At 41.0% G+C, this 22,575-nt stretch overlaps 1 protein-coding gene across 1 annotated transcript in view; it reads left to right on the forward strand.

Annotated features, from left to right (window-relative positions):
• ext1c (exostoses (multiple) 1c) overlaps window positions 1–22,575 on the forward strand; it is a 54,529-nt gene that overhangs the window by 4,785 nt on the left and 27,169 nt on the right. The window contains exon 2 of the mRNA XM_086015122.1: window positions 2,683–4,094. Coding sequence (XP_085871248.1) covers window positions 3,142–4,094 — 953 coding nt within the window. The 5' untranslated portion in view covers window positions 2,683–3,141. The remainder of the gene's footprint in view (window positions 1–2,682; window positions 4,095–22,575) is intronic.

Consider the following 22,575-nt stretch of genomic DNA (forward strand, 5'->3'; position numbering starts at 1 on the left):
ACAAGGAGCAATGCATTACGATTCAGGTATGCATATTACATATGAATAATTTCACTGGCTTCTGGGGATTCATCGTATGACAAAATGCTCACCTCACCTTGAACCTCTTCTTTCCACCTTGACGCCTCCACGCAATTTATTGAGCCTTGTGGCTTGTCCTCCAGTGCTTGTCGCCACCGTAATGGTCTGTGATTGATGTGTGAACCACGGACCTCTGCCACTCGAGCCAGGTACTTGCGGGCATCCGTAAGTGCATCTTGTCCTTGCTAATTTGTAGCGTCAAGGAACTCACTCTGAGGCATTTTCACTTCTTCATTGCTGACTTTTTTTTTTTTTTTTTTTAAGAAGCACACACTTTTTGCATGTTCAATAGTAAGATTGAGAATGTTTTTTTTTTTTTTACATTATTTTAGGACAGATTGCAACATAGCAGATCACTTGTGTATCTGACATCATTTTTATGGTAAGACATAACGCATGGAAAATGTAAAAAAAAAACAAACAAACATATAAATGAGAAGTTAATGCTTTAATAAAGCGACTGTGAATTATTCCCAACAGTTTCCTGATATAGTGGAAAGTGAAATAAAACCCTGCACTGTAGTGTGTGTGAATGGCGCTGGGCATGCACACACACAGAAATACACCACTTAAGAATGTATTTCCATACTAACTTGTGTGCCGAACTGAACACCACACCCACTTCAACTTCAAAGGAGCTAAACACTGTGTTTTGTTTGGCATGTTTATGTGCTTCAGCAAATATGGAACGGCAGCAGCTGAAAATATACCAGAAGTGACATCTATGGCAAAGCCATAGCTGAGTTTGAAAGATGACAGTTTTCGGTTTAATACATACCGTATGTATAATCTACATGAATAATAATATACGCACAGTATACCACAGTCAAAGGGCAAACTTATGTTAATGTCCAGTTAAGACAAAAACAAAAATACAACTAAATATTTTGTATAATGCACATGGATTCATAGTTGCGACCTGTATCAAAGTATTGATAATGTAGTACTGATGGCCCATCCATAGTTCTGAACACTAGTGATCAAAAGTCACATTATGTGGCCAATCTAATCTCATTTTAAACTTCTTTATGTCTCCCTTTTTGGAAAAAAAAAAAAAAAAAAAAAAAAGTAAAATGGATCACTATTACCCAGAGTGGTCACAGCTGTTACTGGGCATAGCTGCTTCATTCATATCAGACAAAGTATTATTTATCCAAGTTGCTCGCACAGTATGGCCGCCATCACTTCTTGGCTTGAGTAATGAGGAATGTGAATGAGTGGTAGAGGACGTGGGCAGGTGAGTCCTGAAAGCTGCCTTTGTGTAGAAGCTGGCAACAGGAACACTATCCTCTACTGTGAGTCCCCGAAAACACACACACATACGCACAAACTGTACCTATAGAGTACAGGGCATAGACAAAAAAAAAAAAAAAGTTCACTTTAAGAATTTAACTGAAAAGCTGAAGTGGATTGAGTTCTTCTTTTCTCTCATATTTCCATTTAAAGCGCTAAACAGGTTTTTCCCCAACTTCACCTCAACTCCAATCTGCATCATGAAGCGGAGTAGTTAACTCATTCACTGCAAGACATTTTCAGACTCTCTTTTAGCCTAACGTTTAATAAAATTTGGAAAAAAAAGATTAATGAGTTCCTTGGATTGAATGGCTGGACTGCGAAAAAAGAAGTAAATTCATCAATGGCTGTGAATGAGTTTCATATTATAGAGCACAAGTGGGAAAGTCTTTAGCAAGGACCAGCGAAATAGATACTGACTGCATGTTAATAATGAGATGAACATACTTTAATGGTGTTTACATCTATATTTTTTAGAGTATTAAATCAATGACCCCATTTATATGGTAGCGCACTGACAGGTTTACATACATTTACACTGCCAAGTAAACATAGCCATTAAATAATAGATGGATGCCATTTGAATTTGGTCAGAGTTCATCTATTCCAAGCTTCCAACTACATGATGTCCCCTCAAGCGCAGGCTCTTTCAAAAACTGTTTAGCCTTATATGTCGATACACAAACTCAATTTTGTAGCATTGATAACTGACTGTTAGTTGGCCTTTTGTATAATAATGGGAAACCCATTGATCAATTAGTAGTTTGTTTTTTTTAGATTTTAGGATGTGAAAAACTCACTTTAAATGTTCTGCACCAGAAGCTCTGCATGAATGTTTCTCAACTTCCCTTAGTAGTTGATCATCCGTAGATTGTCATGATAACCACCATGTTGTTCTTCCGTAGACCACAAACTCGTAGACACTGAATTAATTCTGCCCCTTCTGGTTGGAACCAAGTGGTGGACTGCGGAGTACAAACACCAACACAGAATTGATGTTCGAACCCCTAAACTGAGATCTATGCGAGGCGGATATGTTAACAGCAAGTTACCATGCTGCTGGGGAAAAATATCCATCCATCCATCCATTATCGATTCCTCTTCAAATCAAAACAAAAAAATGTATATGTGGACAAATTCAAAATGTCCTGTGGATGAAGTCTGAGTGTCCTCCTGATTGGTTGTGTCATTGATTTCACTAAACATAATTTGAGTTCCTGCTACGCAAATGAAAAGATTTCTGTTTGGCTGAGGAGTGGCGACTTGCTGTGTACTGATCTGTAGTCTTGTTTGTTTGCTTCTCCATAGGAGGGGCCTGCCGACAGCAGTTGCGCCAGGCACCATGAGGCAGCAAGCTTGGCCGGAAAGAGTGAAGAAATCACCCTTCATTCGTGTCGAGCAGGCTGCGCCGGGGAAGAAATGCACACAGCATCGGCAGAAGCAGCGCATTCCACAATCGAGACGGCTGAATACTGGCATCTGAGAGTTGGCATCCAATGGGAAAAACATTCAAAGATTGACTGAGGGGAGACAGTATCTTGGACCGGGTCATCCTAAATGGCAAAGTGGACTGGGCCACACTTGGAGGAGGCGGTGATGTCCTTGTTAACACATTGCCCTCCTTTAGAAGCTCCTTGTTAGAAGTCAGTAGGCCGGCTCGTGCCCCGGTGAGGCTTCAAAGCTGAGGGGCAAAGAAGAAGGGGAAAAAAAAAAAGGGACGAGTGAGCGACAGACCAGAGGGGAAAAAAAAGACTGAGACAGGCCCCCATGCAGGCGCGGAAGAAATATGTTCTGCTGGGCTTGTGTACGTTCTGCTGGCTGGTTCTCTTTTACTTCGGTAGGGGAGTCCAGCTACCTGTACGTCTGCTCCGGATGCTGACAGGCCAGCAGGGTGAGGCAGTGCGACCCTGGCCCAACTGGACTGACCGGGCCTACCTGCCCTGCTACGCTCACCTGAACGAGCTCCAGACAGACCCCGGGACGTCCGAGTCGCCCCGCCAGCGCCGTCAGGCGTGGTCTGTTATTTACAAGGACAGCCATTGCCGCATGGAGACCTGCTTTGACTTTTCGCGGTGTCGGCGTCGAGGAAGAGATGGCTTCAGGGTGTATGTTTATCCTTCGGAGAAAAATGACCATGTCTCCGAAAGCTACAAAAAGATCCTGACATCTATAGCCGAGTCCCGATACTACACATCAGATCCGCGTGAAGCCTGTTTGTTTGTGCTTGGGATAGACACCCTGGACAGGGACCAGCTGTCAGGGCAGTTTGTGTCCAACGTGGACGAACGTATTCGGGGTTACCCTCTTTGGAACGACGGGCGCAATCACCTGATCTTCAACCTTTACTCGGGCACTTGGCCCAACTACACCGAGGACCTGGGTTTCAACATCGGCCAGGCCATCTTAGCCAGAGCCAGCCTCAATACAGAACATTTCAGGCCAGGCTTCGACATCTCCATCCCGCTCTTTTCAAAGGACCACCCGCAGAAGGGTGGAGAACGAGGCTGGTTGGTCCGGAACACTACCCCGCCACGGAGGAAGTACCTGCTGATGTTCAAAGGGAAGCGCTACCTGACAGGCATCGGCTCAGATACCCGAAACGCTCTCCATCACATCCACAATGGGAAGGACATTGTCTCATTAACTACGTGCCGCCACGGGAAGGACTGGGAAAAGCATAAAGATGCCCGTTGTGACCATGACAACCTGGAATATGAGAGGTAAGTCAAGGGGTAAGGGCTCGGGTGATTAACAGTCAAACAGTCGGTTGTAAAGCAGCGGTTTTTATTTGTTTGACTTCCGACATTGTTACCTCACAACAAATCTACAATTTTAATTCTGTGGCCTTTAGCCTAACCCAATAATACATTTGGAATCCTGACTACAGGAACTTCGTCATACACACCGGTAACTCATTTAAATGATTCCATTCACTATAAACACACACTTTCATGGCTCATTACACATCCTTCTAGCATTCTTATTTTTATAAGCATGGATACTGTAATTCAAAAGTGTTCCTCTTTCACAAGCTTTTTATTTGGAATCCCTCCGGTGCTAATGATATAGGTGATAGGCAGCTAATAAAATACGACACTTTAGGATATACCATCTGTTCTCGCCTACACTCTTAACTTAAACTAAGCAATAAAACTCAAGTGCTGACAGCACTGCTCGTTAGAAAGTCTGCGCCTTACCGTTTAGAGACTCATGACGAGAGTCCCTGAGATGGTTGACAATGACTCTGTTAGGAGTTTGAGCGATAGAATTGTGTGTGGAATTCTAACTTCTCAGCAATCACGTGTTTTCAATTGTCAAAACAAACTGAGAAGAGGCATACTGCCATTCCTTTAGATTACAGTATGTATCTCAGGGTCAACTGTGGCTTCTACCGCATTCCGCTTCCAGGGTATAACTGATCCATTCAAATGTCCCTCGCCCTGCCGGTGTTTGACAGGTTAGAGTTTCCGCGTAATTGCTGTTGCTGCCTTTTGCAAATGGTTGATTGTTTGATTGATGGTTGCTTGTAAATCTCCCACAGCTATGAATTCGAAATTGAGTGTTATTTTTACCATGAATTTTGGAACTTTTACTAAATAACTATCTAACCCTATTCTCAATGAGGAACTAGTAGTGTTGAGTTAATATATTTATTTATTTTTTATTTTTGCTGTGTTTCTGCATGTCAGTCAGTCGGTTTGCTCTGAGTAGGAAGTAAGCAGGAACTTTGACTTCGCGTGGTGTTCTAATGCACTTTTCCAAGGATGAGGTTGGAAATATCCGATTTACCGTTTTTCTTGAATACCGCAAATATGTCCGACTAGAACGTGCGCTGCACATCTAATGATACCTACTCAGACTGAGATAGGTATTGGAAAGGCGCTGATGCAATGGAATCGCCTCGATGGGAATTGAAAGAAATGCCTTTTAAAGGTCTACTCGCCAAATTTCTGGTCAATTTCCAGAAAGTCTTGAATTAAATGAAAACATTGAGTTTGTTTGTCTGTAGGTATGACTTTGGTGATGTAGGTTGTTTGGAAGTTGTTCTCCGCTGTTCTCTTTCAATAACACCCCAAGCAGGGCATTTGAAACCGTGCAATATGACTGAGTGTACAAATACAATTTACCCTGAAACGGCAGTTAGTCGCTGTCTCCAACTACACTCCTTCTTTCTACCTTGTTTACATTGGGGGTGGGCGGCCAACTGATGAAATTGCTTCGAGTGCAATGAATGAGCTCATTTATTCCACGTTGCCCGTTATTGAAACGCTGCAGTTGCGTCGAGATGAAGCACACTGGAGGGAGATATTATTGTAGTTCAGGGCCCACAATTGTAAAGGTACGTTCCCAAGTATCAATGGAAGCATTACCTTTGAGGGTACTAAGCCATTAACAACCCATTCTATTCTACGGGTACCATGAGCTCCTTTTATTAGAGTCCATGGGCTATTTCTCCTTCCTTCTACCAATCAGCTATCATTTAAAACCAAAAAAACACATGCCTATAATCACTGCTATTCTTGCCACGAGCTTTTGTGCATGTGTCACACTTAATGAGGCTCTTAGAAGGTGGTACCAGGTTAATGATCGGATACATCTGCTCCGCCGGAAGATTAGCCTGAAGGGACCGGGACAGGACTGTCAAAAGGAGAAGTGGGAGGGGTTGAAAAAGGAGGAAGCAAGTGGGATAGGGATAGATAATATAGATTGAAAGCAGCAAGTCAAATGCCATCAAATCAGATTTTTTTAATCAGTAAGATTTGTGATTTTTTGTATGTATACAAAAGAATGTCAATGTGACCCGAACATTCATTTTGATCGAAAGCTGAAAGAAAATACTTGGACAACAAGAACTTGCAGTGTGAGTGTGTGTCCAAGTGTGCATGTGTGTGTGCATGGATTATGGATGAGAGTAGAGAAAACAGAGCAAGTAGTGGGAAAGAGACAAATTAGAGGTAGGACGTTGTGGTACCTAAGGCAGAAAGGGGGCAAGTTATTCGATAAACATATCAAGGGGGGACAAAAAAAAAAGTTTCCTTGAGCAACTTTAAGAAAATGCAAGAATGAGTCGGGGCAGGAGGGTGACAATGACTGAGAACCGTGGTTAAAAGAACGGAATGGGAGGAGAGGGAGAACTTGAAAAGCAAGAGAAGCTGTGCTGCAGCCTAACGGCCTAGTTTTCTTCACTTTGGAGGATTCTCTAAGAAAGTGAAGAAAAGCTTACATTGTACAGTGAATGCAAATGAGCGCGATGGGGGGCACAACCGGGGTTGGGGTGGTGACTCAAAAACTGCAAAGGGGGAGAGTGTATTACAGTTCATTTTGGACCTAGTATTGAATTTGCAAGTGATAGCAGGCAGATTAAAAAGACATTGATTAAAGAGGCAGATTAGATTAGAAAATCAACAGAATTGAACAAGAGCATTTAGAGAGTGCGGACATTGAGCAAGGCTCATCTTGTGCCACCTTACAACTGACATTGTTGACGATGCGAATAATTCGGTTCATCAAACAAAATGTGAAAAATGAAGAAAATAAAGTAATCGAAAATGAATGATTTTTTAAAAAAATCTCTCATAAAAAAATCCAATGGAAGAATACCGCCATAATCTACCCAAAAATGCAGGTTTAAAAAAAACAACCCAAAAAAACTAAACAGGACATTGCACCCAATCACTTACAAACCTTTTGCAACAATAGCAACATAAAGATAACTATATCTTTAGATAACACAACTATATCATTACTTAAAAACCTTAGGTTTAAAATGCTTCAATGCTCACATAAACATACTGTATCTTTGATTGGTAACAAGTTGTAAATGTGTGTGACAAGACCTGTAAGTAGTAAATGACAATGTGAGCAAGTTAAGGGTTTTTGGCAACCCAAATGAGAAATGCGGCCGCACGCTGTAATTAGGGTAAGTGAAATTGTACGTATCTCAAAAGATAATGTGGTCTCTCTGTCTGCTTGCGTGTGTAGTACTGTATGTCTCTGCAGCCCCTGTTTAGAATATTTGGAAAAGAGAGGACTCATTGTGATTCTGTGGCCCTTGAACACACTGTTCTCCATTGTTGTCACCGCAACATTACCAGCCAGCTCATACTTTTGGATCCCACACATCAGTCTTTCCCTCCTTTAGATTGTATGTATATTGAGTCACCATGAGCAAAAGTCTGAGCCTAGACATCAATTGGTGTTGCCGCACATGCTTTTCGTAACAGCTAAGCACTTATTTAAAATGAGAAGGTCCTGCTAACAAACTCAGATTGAAATGATCTAAACTTCGATATGTATGTGTGTGTGTGGGTGTGGGTGTGGGTGTGGGTGTGTGTGGGTGTGTGTGTGTGTGTGTATATATGTATATGTGTATAAATAAATAAATAAATATATATATATATATATATATATATACACATACATACATGTATATGTGTGTGTGTGTATATATATGTGTTTATATATGTATGTGTGTGTATATATTTATATATTTATATATATGTATATGTATATGTATGCGTACACACACAAACACACCCACACACACACACACACACCCCAAACCATATGTTATAATATGCCAGAGGTTTGATGAGTACCAGCATTCCATCTTTCAAATTGAGATCTTGTTCTGCCCACTGCTATAAAGCAAACAGTGAGAGATGTTTAATTTGACATCCAGGAGACATGCTTGTGCGGTCACAAAAACAAAATAGTCGAAGGGAAAATAATAAATCAACATGCAAAATGGCTCACTATTGACTTAGGTTTGCACTCCCTTTGCTCAGACTGCGGCTTCCCAAAGTCCAAAAATAACATTTGATGCCTCAATCTTGGAAAAACATGAAATGTCGGTTAGAAACTGCTTGCCGTTCCTTCCTTGTGGGTCTTTCGCTGGTTGTGTATAGTTAAAAATATTGCATTGCATGTTGCATTTTCAATCCCTACGGTCTGGTTCTTCCACGTCTCTAAATAGCTTTTATTTGTTATATATTTATGTATTTGTCGTTCCACTTTGGGGACAATGAAGGTGACACTTGCCTGGCGTTTACATGTAACACTGCTAGAACCAATGACAGTGAAGCCACACAACAACACACAGGGCCCGATTAATAAAAAAAAAAAAAATGTTTTTTGTAGTTCATACCACAACCCTGCATAAGCTTTATTGACGAACACAAGGTCAACACAAGAACACAAGGTCAATATTCAAGTTTAGTGTAAATGTTTATGAATTACAACTAGTTTTAGTGGCTTTAGGGTCTATGGCACTATGTGTCTTTTCTTATGCCATCATTCAGACTTGAAATCCCTTCATTTGAAAACTACTACACGTTGGCAAGGGAAATATTTGTCATGCTCGACCCAGCGCTATGTAGATGTGGGCGACTTCCAACCCTCGTCACTTTGTAACTTCCCTCCCCATCATCCCATGTGTCTTGCTCCCTCTTAACAGTTGACTGCAAGTCTCCTATCATCTCTCTCGGTTCCAGTATGAATAATGCAACAGCAGCTTCTTGCTCCCCCATGAAGGCAAACTTTCTGGTCTGGAAGACTTTACGCACACTTGTCTCACACGCAGTAGTGAGTTGCCCATTTTGGCACTCCATGCTAATAAAGAAAGTCACAAAGTCAAGGTCGGGGCAGGAAAGGTTAGCGATTTACAGCGTGTTGTTCAACTCGTCGCATTTAGTAAGGAAGCGCTGCGGCCGCACGCTGATTCGACTGGATTTGTGTGACAAGCACTGGTTTACATAAGATGATAAGAAAGACAGTGGGAGAGAGCCGCACTCGACGTAACTGACAGAGGTTGTAATACTATATTATTTAGAATAACCCGAACCCTTTTCCTATTGTCAGTCTTGCTCAGGGGTTGTCAACGTTCACATTGGAAGCATTATGACAGAATATATCTGGGAAAACGCCTTAGAGCCTGACCAGATATATTCAGCTTGAAGTAGAGCAATTGCCCAGATGAGTCGTAGTTTCACTTACATCCAATAGGTAACAGAATGGTGGGGGTGGGGATTTTATCACCGTAGAGTGGTACAGCTATTTTTTTGGTATCTTTGTTGGAGACCACATTGTCTTCCTGTCACAATGGATTTTAAATTTGTTTCAGGGTTTTGTTCTTTTTCATCATTTCCTTCTGTATCGTTTTCTTATTCACCTTGTTGGCTCATTCACGCTGCTTTATTTTATCTGTTTTTTTTTTTTTTTTAATTATCAACTTGTTATTGTTGTATGACACTTGCAAATAACAACCACTGATAATTGCTAAGACTTTAAGGGGAAGTCAACCTCCCAATAATCTTTGCAATAATATGTTTGATGCGCCTCCAGTAGTCTAAAAACGACATTCTGATTAATATTGTGTTTGTGGAATATGAGTTAAGCAGCAAAATCCTCCCGTTTTTAGCCGTCTCAAGGGGGCGGCCATTTTGTCACTTCTGTCGATTGAAAATGACACCACAGTTGCTCAGGGTTCAGGTAACAACCAATCATGGCTCACCTGTTTTCTGAAGCCGAGTCATGATGATGCTCCTGTGCCCTGAGCGACTATGATGTTATCTTAAATTGACAGAAATGGCAAAATGGCCGCCCCCTGAGATGGACAAAAACAGGGAGATTTTACTGCGTAACTCATATTGCACAATCACAATATTGATCAGAATGCCATGTTCGACTAGAGGACCTACATAGAGCATATTCTTGTAAAGAATTTTTTTGCGATGACTTCCACCTTACTAATAATTATAATAATCTTCACAGCCAAGTCTAAAACATTTCAGATCAGAACCCAATGCTTGATCCACAGTTATATCCAGCTATATCTTCTCCTCACCAGTACTATATTGCTTGTGCGAGTATATGTCAGGTGCTGATCAAGTATCACATATAAAAAAGCGTGAATTTCTCCAGGGCTCTTACACTTGTGTGGATAACTATCTAATAGGTGTCCATTCAGGATCCTAATCGGGCCCTCCATCAACCTTGGCTAATGCTGGCGGGATCATAGCAGGAAAGGCCTCTGGCAACCTTGCTCGCTGTTGTCCGGGCCAACTGGAGCGGAAAGGCTTTGACAATGACAATACAGTTCACGGGGAGGAAGGCAGGGATGGAGCAAGACATGTCTAATTCCTTCTGCACTTAAGGAACAGGAACCCGGTGTCCTGTTTTCACTTTGTTTCTATAATCGGATGGCATCTGCTTGAATGTTTGACCCCATCACCATATGCACTTCTGTAAACATGGCTTACAGATGTGGAAAGCAAATATTATTTGCTTAACTTCTGGCGCCTGATATTGTATTCCAATGAATTGAGAAAAGTCAATGCTACAAATGACTTGACATATTCTTGATGGCATTCCTTTAAATTTGAGATGAATGAAATGGTATTGTTTACATAGCATTTTCATTATTAGCGTTTTTGTCTATGCTGATTGCCTGCCATAATTCAGGTGCTCCCTATACCTCTGTGGTAGGCTCATTGATATGTATTAAATTTACTTGAAGTGAGCTTTACCCACTAAAGGTTTGAATTAATACACGTACTGAATGAATGCTTTTAGTAATAGTTTTACTTTTTTCAAACTCATTGGAAGCACAATGATCTATATAATATTGCATTGTCATGATAATCCGAATCACTGAAAGGGGCAAAGGACTCACTAATGTATGCTGCACTAATCGGATCTACAGTATAGACAAAGGTTTTAATAACCCTGTGAGCTATTGGGGTTAAACTGGTATTTAAATGAATGAGGCATCCAATGAATCTCTTGAATTCTTAACTAGTATATTCTATAACTCTGTAGTATGGTACATTCCTTGAATATGCCGCAGCATTTCAGACAGATGTTGTGCTCTGGGTTTGATTCCTGGCTTGTGCCCTAAACAATGTATAAACCTTAGTGCCACTCCCAAACTCAGTTGCAGTTCCATTGTGACCATTGTGTTAGGTCATAGTGTACTCTTTCAGGTATGGCAGCCTGACATGCTGTACTCTGCTTGCTCGAGGACACATTGAAAAGGCATAAACAGTCTATTAAAGGCGCTGTGTTGGATTTTGACCTGACATTTTATACGAGCAGCACCTCAACTGACGGAGTAAATTGGCACAGTCAATAAGGTAGTCGATTTTTAAAAGGTGAGGAGTATGCATAAAGTCTATGGAAAAAAAAAAACGCTTCTCAGAGACGGCCTCTGGCCAGAGATCTAAATCACTTGGACCAAGTAGCCCTGAAGTCCAGATATCCTTGACTTCAGCAGACAGAGCTCCCGTTCACTCCCGACTGTGATCTGTATCCTCGGGCAGGAACGGCTAACACATATGTAATTTACCGTACGCATGCACGTACCTAATCAAGGACCCACTTGTCTCATTTTAACAAACTCATTTTGAGCTGTACACTTTTTGGGGAAGTCTCAAGAGGCTAGTCAAGATTCTTGCAATGTCTTGTGATTAAGCGTTTGTTGTGGTGAGCCCAACATCAGCAAACACAGCAGACAATGTGTTCGGCAGTTAGTCGCTCTTATATTCTGCACACAACTGAAGAATTCGCTGAGCATCATGAATTACTCATGAGGTCTGCTGTTGAACTTTCATTTAATGATAGCTGCACTGGGACCGCTCGGCGCTCCTCTCCTGTCTCCTTCTTCATCACCTTTGATGAATGAGAAGCAAGTTGTGAGCGGAGCAAAAACTTTGCCGTAGTTGCTCTCAGAGCGGCTTTCAGTCACAGGACTCAACCCGCGAGCCGCTGTTGCGATCTGGATGATGCACAGGTGTGGGACTCACACTCAGGTCAGCTCCAGAAAACAGCCTGCTAACTGACACAGACAATTCAATGCTCCATTTGTCAGGTCTGTTAATATTTTCTTATAGTTACTGAGATGACAGTGATATATTTAGTTAACTTGCTTAGTATTAGTGTATAATTAACTCATTCAATGCCAGCCATTCGCAGCGCAGCTAAGTTCCTCAGTGCCAGCTATTTTCGAGGATTTTGATCCATCTTTGAAGGCCCACAGAATATTGTGTTTTATGACTATGTAGACATGGAACCTACCGAAAGTAATATTAGTCTCTCTTCTTTCATAAGTAAAAAAGGTATTTCTAGCGTTTGTCATTCTTGAGTAATCTGCAGTAGGACATAGGCACGTTTCACTGAAAATCCTGTTTCTGGAAAAAAAACCTGAGAAATCAAGGTTTTGTGAAAAGACTGATATGTAAACTATAAACTTATCAATTTCAATTTTGACCCCGATATTTTTGCTTTTATGACACCTCAGATATATAAACAGTGCTTTTCTTATTTAAAAACCCCAAAACTATTCTAAAAAAGCAACTTTGATGCCAAAAAACAAAAAAGATGTATGAAGATTGTGCTACATACTGGCAATGGGTCTGATAAACCACACTGCTGACATATGCTGGCAATTGAACACACAAAAAAACGCAAAAAGCGAATTAACTCGGTGTTGGGGGTATACTAGTAGATTATAAAAAACGATTCAAAATGATAGGCATCGAATGAGTTCAGGATAGTGATCACAGAGATGACGCAAAAGATTGGACCTGACTTTTTCCCCCCTACTATTCTCTGCATACAGAGTAAGTGTCTTGGGTAGTTTTCCCTCTGCCCTCATATGTGCCTCAGCCCTCTTTTCAGGTGGAAAAAAATATCGTTGTCACCTGGGCTGTCATCCTGCATGTTTCGCAGCATTTGAGTTTGATGCGAGCCTTCTTTTTTGTCGTCTTCTTCTACTGTTGCGGGGGCATAATATGAGAGAAGCTGACAGACTCAAGTCAAATGTATTTATATCTATAGCGCTTAATCACAAGAAAGTCTCAAAGGGCTTCACACAGTCTAAAAACTGTTGGGTTCAAAATATTGGATCAAAAATGGGCCGATCCACTACTTGGGTCAATTTGACCCATTTTTGGGGTTGTTTTCTGCAAAAACAACAAGTCACGGAGCTGAGAAGATTAGAACCTGCTGCTTTCATGTGTCACAGTAAGTTGAACTTACATGCAGAAAGTTTAACGACATCTGAAAACATTGCGGAAAACCACTCCAAATCGTGCTCGTTATATGTGAGTAAATCTCTTTCCCTGCATTAGCATAGGACATGCTCTTTACAAACCATGCACTAATGACCGTACAAATTATATTCCTAAAAGCTAGAGCAGCATTTATGGTATTACATTGCGGATTCAGTGCATTAAGCTACTTCGGGCTTCACCCGTTTACCATCTCCTCCCTCACAATAGCCGTGCAAGCACTTATACACTGTCACACTCTATCATGCTCTCTAATAGGGTGGAGGCTAATCGGAGGCGCTCCGTAGACAGCAGCAGGGTCAATCTATATTCCGTCTCTGCAATTCTACCTCCCGCCAATGGAGCCCGATGAACTCCAGGGAATCCATGGAACCAATAAACGTCTTGTGATCTATTAGAAAGCCTCCACAAAGAGCAATCCATACTACAACGAGCTCTGACTCAGACTATTCCGTCTTTGTGCGGTCATTTTTAGTGAAATCTTTTGTTGTGTCTCTAGTTTTGCAAGGCGTATGGTTTATTACGTGCATGCATTAGTGGCTCCATATGGTTAATGGTGCGTTTTATTTTTTTTTAGAAATCTAAAAAACACCACGGATAAATGCGCCTGTATTTTTCTTATTCATCTGTTTACATAACAACTGCTGCAGATGGGCCAGAGGGAATTGAAATGTTATCGTCTCATAAAACGTATGCTTCTATAAGTGTTCTCCGTGCCGCATTGCTTTCCAAGGTTAATGTAATGATGATTAAACTTGCGGTGGTTTATTGATCCCGGTGGAAAAATTCTGGTAACTAAGAAGCTATCGCAAAACAAGTGCGGTAGATTGTGAGATCTAATATCTTGCGGAGTGACTGAGTGGTAACAGTGAGCTCTACACCGCTCTTCATTCATAAATAAAGAGCAGCACTCAGGACGAACGCTAGCTTCAAGTTTGGAACCTTGTTAACAATTCAGCATTGAGTGTTGCCCTTTTTTTTCCGTAGTCGCATATTAGCAACTGACATCGAAACATTGTTGTCGTCATGGAAGTTTTACACTATTTTGTTTAAATATATTGGCACTATTTGAGTGTCGACTGACTGTAAGGTGAATTAGCATATTTGGCAAAATCAGCTGTCCCGCTAGGCCATTTTATCTTAAAAGAAATACTAACAGGCCTTGTGGTGTGCTAGTTCAGACAAAAACATTTGTCATCCTGTGAGGCTGCTGCCTTAGAATGCTAATGTGATTTTGTTGGGTGATTATTAGCTGCAAGCCTGTCTGCGCTCCGATCCTGTTTGGTTAGAGATCTCACCGGTGCCAACTGGGAGAAAAAAGAGGAGAGAGCGTGTTTGAGGCAGATACAAATTATTAGCTACTTCACTCTTTTCTCTTTCCACTCTCTCCCTTTTGCTTGCGGTAATGCATCATTGATCTATGCTGGGAAAAGATATTACTAATTCACTGAAGCCTTCTCCGCATTATGCCCCGTCCGGAGCTGTTGACTTTATTCATCTCCTCGCTCCCTTGCCTACTGACTTCCCCGAAGCTCTAATCAGCATCACTGCTGGACTATACTTGTCAAATGTTGCTAATGACGGTAGCTATAATTACGCAGTCATCAAGAGAAATGATTAGTTAACCCTTGTAAGGGGTTCGGGTCTATGGGACCCGTTTTCAGTTTTGAACAAAAGAAAAACGACACAAGGCATATGTGAAACTTTATCCTCATGGTGCTAACACACTGTTATGGGATTTACTTTTTTTTTTTTAATCATTTTATCTAAAAAGAAAAACGAGTAGCACATTAATTCATGAATGTGATCCAACAAAGTTAAAGGGCAAATATTAACAATGTTTGCTGTTCATATGACTTGCAATTTGCAAAAGCCGATACCAGACATTGTAATGACAATTCGGGATTGGGCAATTTCCTAACAAAATGAGGAGAATATCCTCATAATACTCAGAGCATGTAAAAAGAATTGAAAAAAAAAAAGCAAGCTGAGGACAAAAAGAAAAACATGTGAGAGTAGTAAATGGGAATGTGCATATTAGAAAAGATGTTACATTCCAAAAATACACTCTAAAAACACTTTATTAAAAAATAACCCAATTTGAGTCAAAAATTGACCAATCCACTAATTGGGTCAATTTGACCCACTCTCTTGTTTTGTTTTTTTTTTTTTTGGACGAAACAGCCCAATTTTGGGGGGTTATTTTTTTTACAAACTACCAATTTTTGGGTCATTTTCTGGAAAAACAACCCAGAAAGTTGGGTAAAATTGACACAAGTAGTGGATCGGTCCATTTTTGACCCAAATTGGGTTATTTTTAACCCAACTGTTTTTAGAGTGTGAGGCCACTTTTCCTCTGTCCCACCAAGCGTCAGATTAGCATTACCTTATTTTTATTTCCTAACATTAGGAAACAGACTAGCTAATAAATGAATTGAGACAATAACAATGCATATTTTTTTTTGAATTTGTTTACACAGAACAGATACAGCTGAGGTCACCAACTTGGTGCCTGCTGGCACTGGTGTAGCCCCCAAGGACCACATGAGTAGGCCATGGGGCTGTTCTAAAAATAACTCGCCAGTGATGACACATTGTGTTTTTTCTTGCCAGTATGCATCGCTATTACTTTGTTTTTTTTAAAGGTGGTAGTGGGGGAGGAGAGGTGGGGAGGGGGGAGTGGTCTGGGGGTCTACTGTAGATGGTCCTCCTTGCCTGGGGCTCCCTATGGAAACTAGAAATGCTCCTGTACTTAGGAATGAGAGGTAACATGAAAATGAGGTCTCAGTTCAAGTGTTATGTCGCTCATTAAATCCCGGGCAGCTCTTGAGTGGAATGTTTCAGATGCAGCCGGAGTTGTTCCTATTGCAGCAGCTGATTAAAAGCTAGCGTTTGGAGGCGATTTTTCAGACTGGCACCAGCAAACAATACAGCTGACACTTGGTTGCAAGGTTATAATGGTTTGGGATTTTTCATTGGATTTTTCATTTTGTGTAGACTTTTGATGTGGTCAGTTATGAGTTCTTACAGCAGATTTTCTAGTTTTTTTTTTTTTATTTTTGAAAATGCTTTTTTTTTTTTTTTTAGTTTTTTTTTTCAATTGTTGTTTGAATATGGGATTTTTGTTGAGTGCGAGATTAAAAAAAAAAAGTCACAATATGTGTTATGCTTACATAGCATTAAGTCGTCACACATTCAAGTCCTTGCATTTCAAAAACAGCTTTTCGAAGGTGTGAATACCAATGTTCGATACAGACGCGATAGTCGAGCTTTCCTTCCCTTGCTGCCAAGTGGCAAACCTCTCAAGTGGACTTCCAGATGTATGGGTGTTATTCCCCTTGAGAAGTACTCCACACATATCACCCGCTTCCACTACAAAGCACTTACTTTTATCTGTAAGAGAGTCATAGTCAAGAAATTCCTTTTCCATTTTCTCCCACTCCTTCACAAGTGCTTCACACAAACAGTTCCCATAAATTTGTTGACAAATTCTTGCTCAAATGATCTTGGGTTTTAACTAGATGTGTAAAAGTTTCCACCACAATAATCATCAATGAATACCTCTTTAACAGTGTAAATAAACACTAAACATCTTGATCCAGTTCTGCAGGTGAATAGTATACATGCAAGGTATGCAAGCGTCATCAATAAAAATATCTTAGGTGATTGTCTTTTCTCAGTGGCACGTTTTTTTTGTGCGTGTGCGTGCGGCAAGGTCAAACAAAGAGTATTCACGGTCCGTGCCTTTTTTTTAATGCCGCATACAAATCTCGTTTCCCCTCTGCCCTTTCATTTTGCAAGTGCTGCATTTTTTTTCCTCGTCTTTGCTCACTCGCTTCTTGGCTCGCATCATTTTGTTTGTATATGGTGCTTTACATAAAAATAACAATTTGCATGACTTCTGATACGTGCATAATGAGCAAGGTGTCAATCACCATTTTGTTTTCATGACATGTTCCTTATCTCGCCTCCCCAGATGTGCATGAGGGATGAGAAACTTGAGCGAGGAAGTATTTTGTTCTACTTTTGGCTACACTCTCCTTTCTTTTCAACTGGCTCTCCCCCAGAAGCGCCACCGATTCTCTTCGCCTTTTTCGTGTAAACCAAAGTGATCGGGCAGTTCCCCGCTTGCCAGTAAACTGGTCGGCGCTAATTAACCACTAATCTCTCAGCTGTCACTTTCTGAGGCGGAATTTGGACTGACTTCAATCTCACGCGCTTGTCTTCGCTTTCTCCCAAAGAGCTTTAGGGTCCCTTTAGACAAGCACCAAGCGAGCCCACTCGGCTCAAACCAGACCCCACTGCACAGTCCTGACATCAAATACCTGGCCTTATCCGGCTTTGACAGCCAGCAGACGTCAGCCACCCACAGGAAATTGAAAGCTGGGCTTAATTGAGTGACAAAGCACAGTAATTTCATTGGAAACAAAATTGGGTGTGGAAGGGGGGGGGGGGGGGATCCAAGACATATCAGCCCTCCAAGGAGCGGAGTGGTTTCAAGACAGCCGGGAAGGAATTTAATGGATTACTTGAAATGGAACCGAAGCACATATTTTATATGATAAAAAATCTCAAGGTACACCAACAAACAAAATTTCTCAAAAAGCGGATACACGTGTTGTGTTGTATAGTTTAAAGTAAACACAGACTTGAACCCAGTCCAGTTTTGTTCTTCGTCATCGTCGGGTGGGTTTAGTTGTCTTTATTCTGTTGGAGGACCCATGACATGACTGAGATCAAACTTTTGCCACAGGATACATTGAATGTACTTGCAATGGCCGCTTGACACTTTATTGTATTCTGTCTGACTGTTCATTTTTTATTTTTTATTTTTTAATCTGATGTCAAACTGTTATTCATTAAATTGTATTCCTCCCTTTAATTTTCCCTCACTTCAAGCTCGCTATACCGGCTGATCAGTTTCCTGTTAATATTTGTACAATGTTCCTATGCTGTTAAAGCAGTTGTTGTTTTTTTTCATATTAAATAGGAAATCAACCCAAACATATTTTTTTTCAAGAATATGTTCCCAGCAGGCCCACTAGTTGAAAAAGTTTGTGGAATATGAGTTAACCATCAAAATCCACCCATTTTTAGCCATCTCTGGGGGCGGCCATTTTGTCATTTCTGTCGACTGAAAATGACATCACAACTACTCGGATCTCAGGTAACGACCAATCACGGCTCGGCTTCAGAAAACAGGTCAGCCGTGATTGGTCGTTACCTGAGCCCCGAGTAGTTGTGATGTCATTTTCAGTCGACAGAAGTGACAAAATGGCCGCCTCCAGAGATGGCTAAAAACCAGTGGATTAACTCTTATTCCACAAAAGCAATATTTATCAGAATGCCTTGTTTGAACTAGTGGGCTTGCATAGAACACATTCTTGAAAAAATATGTTTGGGTTGACTTCCACTTTAAAGCTAGCACAGAATATAATAGGATAGCTGTTTCTGTTGTGCTTGATGGTTGCGTACTGGCCTCATAGCCAATTGCATACAAATCCATGTTATCTTGATATCCATTGTGTTGTATCTCGTTGCCTTCCTTACTACCCATGGAAAGTGATTTGTTATGACTGTAACCTCGAGGGCAGACATATTCAATAACATACTCATAACCGCGGCCAAGCCAACAAACAGAAGTGTTTGCACTTCAAAAACAAAAACAAAAAAACCCAACAATTTCTCTTTTGGCGCCACCGCTGACATTTTACACCTGAGGCAACCAACTACTGAATGTTGTCTTTGGCACAAAGAAAGGTCATACATGTCATCTCGGAGCCGATTAATAGTACAATGATGATTTGTTTTTCCAGAGTTTAGGTTGGTTTGCAACTCTGAATAGCCTCTGAGTCATTATATTTCTTCTCTGGGTGTATCCTGATTTTTGTCCTTTTGTTGGATCTAAACAAGAGTGTGTACGGGGGTGTAATTGGCTGCGTGCTAATACAGAAAAACATGTCTACCCTCAACCCCCTAGAGATGCACGATACCGTCGATGATTGTGTCGCTGCAGGAAGATGCTCTCTCTCAGCTCCACGTCTAATTAACTTTCCGCTCCATTATCTGTGTGTTTCTGTTACATGCGTGTGTGAGTGTGTGTGTGTGTGTTGGGGGGGAGGCCGGGGTGATTCATTTTACCGCTTTCGCTAAATTATTTAAAATGGATATGCACTATTTAAATGACGTCCTATTGTCGTAATATCGAAGCTGGAGGTGGGAAAGGAAATGTGGGGTTCAGGAAGAGGAGTGAGACGCTCGTAAAGAACTTGTTGGTTATGGGGCGGCGAGTTATTGTGTTGTTATTGGTGAGCTATAAACGTTAATCTCAAAGTAACGGTGTAGAGAATCTCACATGAAAGCACATTACTATATATCTTGCTTTTGTTTGTTATACAGTAATACGATGTACGGAATAATGTGAGGAGCAACAACACAGAAGCTAGAATAACCACACCACCTTATTTCTTTCTTTTCCCTCCTTAGGTGTAGTCTTCATTCCACAGACGCGGCCCCTTGTGATCATTTATCAGACTTTCATGCATCTCGGGGCTTCATCCCGTTTCCATCGCGACACTTCTTTAAGCCTTTTGCCAGTTAGACATTCATAATGCAAATCGGTAATGCGAAAGTTACCTTCCAAACTTCTATCACAGCCTCCCGACTGATTTTCCACTCAACTTTGCCCTACTCCACTTAATGCCACCCTTGTTCTGCGAGGGATTATATGCAGACATCTGAGCTTTCATGCTCGATTTTACCTCCCAAAACCGATTCAAACACTGACAAGTGATCACAGATTGGAGGTCAGCGTTACTTTATTTCAGTGTGATTTTTTTTTTTTTTTTTTGTATTGTGTTTTGTATTTAATGTGCAAAGTGTGCGTGCGCCCTAAAAAGAAATGTAATCTGTTGAATCATCTCTCCAAGTCACGTTACCATTGTAAGTGCTTAAAAGAATACGTACTGACATGCTAATTTGCTCATCATCTCTCACATCATTTAAAACCAATTGGATAATTACTCTGGTATCAGACAATAGAGAACATTAGGCCAAATATTAACCTGAATGGGATAAAGTGGCTGCCTTACTTGCTTTTTCTCCGATTAAGGACATTTCATAAAACACGGGTCACGCATCCGTTTTGTAATGCTTATCCTGGTCAGCGTAACAGGTGAGCTGGAGCTTAGACGTTCGAATCGACTTCCGTCCTTATAGCGAAAGGAGGAAGTGAGTATGCCGGAAAGCAATGCAGGACATTTGTATTTTTTTTGGTGTGCCAGGGTTTCTCCCATCCTCCTCAAAGTTGCCTAGTGCCAGTTAAAACGATACAGACCCCCCCAGGACATGACAAAAGTCCTATTCAACTACTTGTAAGTCAATGCTTCATCAAAAGAGTTGTGAAAACATTTTATTAAGGTCGAATTCTTGCCCAGTGCTGCTTTAATATGCCCCTACTGTAAAAATTGTAAAGAATCATATGAGGCCAGATGTGTCAACATCAACACAAGAGGTGAATGTCAAATGTGTTGTGTGTCCACTCTATGGAATGTGGGACTCCTACCGATAGAGGAATCATACTAATAAGGATTTTATCCTATTACTTACTGAGGCAACACACTCAGGCTTTGTATTACCATCATCACACTCAACAGGGGACACTGATGCTTTTTGGCCTCCTGTTGCAAACTGTGCGAATCCTCATTAATGATATAAAAAAAAAAAAAAAAGATTAAAGGAATGCTGAAGTAGTAACAATGACATTCATTTCATGTGTGTGTGTTTTTAAACTGAGAATAGCTTTGTTGCTAGAGAAATCATAAATACCATATAAATGATTGCAGATGTTCCATAAAAGTACTCAGACAAAGTAGCTGTTTTGGTTGCAGGAGTAAAAAGTAGTGTAAAGTTGTACCAACGCATTAAATAAATATCAACAGTTAGTTGTTTTTTTGAAAAATGTGCTTGCAACTTGTTTGTACCAGAAAGAACAACATTTTAGAGCGCAAAAACCATATCTGTGGCAGTGCCAGCAATCGTAGGTGCCTTCAAATCTAAACACCACACAGACACGCAACAGTTGGTTAATATGTCAGTGTTGGAAAGCATCCACAAGATTGTCCCCCTGAATCAAACCGACAGCAGAAAATCCGGTGCTTAAAATGTAGCCTCAGCATTCCTCTTTATTTCCCCGTCTGAAATGGTCGTAATGTCCAACTTTTTTAGAGCTGTCTCAGCACATAATGTCATGATCGATGCAGGTGGAGTCGCGGCCGTTTCCACGGCAGCGTCAGTCAGTGCGACGCTGTCCATCACGAGGAGGTCAGCTAAACCCGAAATAAATGGGTCATTTTGCCACCTTTGCCTTTTAGGTTTCCCTATTTTTTATTTACTTTATTATTCCCCTCCATTTTCTAGGAGGAAAACATAATTTGGGAGCTATAACACAGCATTGACTACAAAATATCAATCATAAACAGTAATCATGGTGGAGGACTTTTTCACTTTTATGAATAGTAACAATGAAAAGAAGAACTGAATGTAAACAGAAAAAAACAGAGACTATGCCTGTTTTTGACCTAAGAGAAACCCTGCATGGCCGCTGGAAACCTACGCACCAGATCCCTTTCCTCTCCAAAATTTTGTTTGAAGTCTTACCAGAAGACTGCAAGTTGTCCCTGCGAAAGGGTGGCAACAACAGGTTTTCTTCCACAGTCGGTTGCTATTGGTGCAGTGACCAGTTGTACTGCAGATTGTAACAGGAATTGAATTTTTGGGTGTGCAGATACCTGATAATTAAAGTGGCGGTCAACCCAAAGATATTTTTTTCAAGAATATGTTTTATGCAAGCCCACTAGTTGAAACAAGGCATTCTGATAAATAATGCATTTGTGGAATAAGAGTTAATCCACCCATTTTTAGCCATCTCTGGAGGAGGCTATTTTGTCACTTCTGTCGACTGAAAATGACATCAGAGTTGCTCAGGGCTCAGGTAACGACCAATCACGACTCAGCTTCAGTAAACGGGTCAGCCGTGATTGGTTGTTACCTGAGCCCTGAGCAACTCTGATGTCATTTTCAGTCGAGAGAAGTGGCAAAATGGCCGCCCCCTGAGATGGACAAAAATGTGTGG

The sequence above is a fragment of the Filicampus tigris genome, chromosome 18 (genome assembly GCF_054856515.1).
Source record: "Filicampus tigris isolate MCC_2025a chromosome 18, RoL_Ftig_1.0, whole genome shotgun sequence".
Taxonomy (NCBI): domain Eukaryota; kingdom Metazoa; phylum Chordata; class Actinopteri; order Syngnathiformes; family Syngnathidae; genus Filicampus; species Filicampus tigris.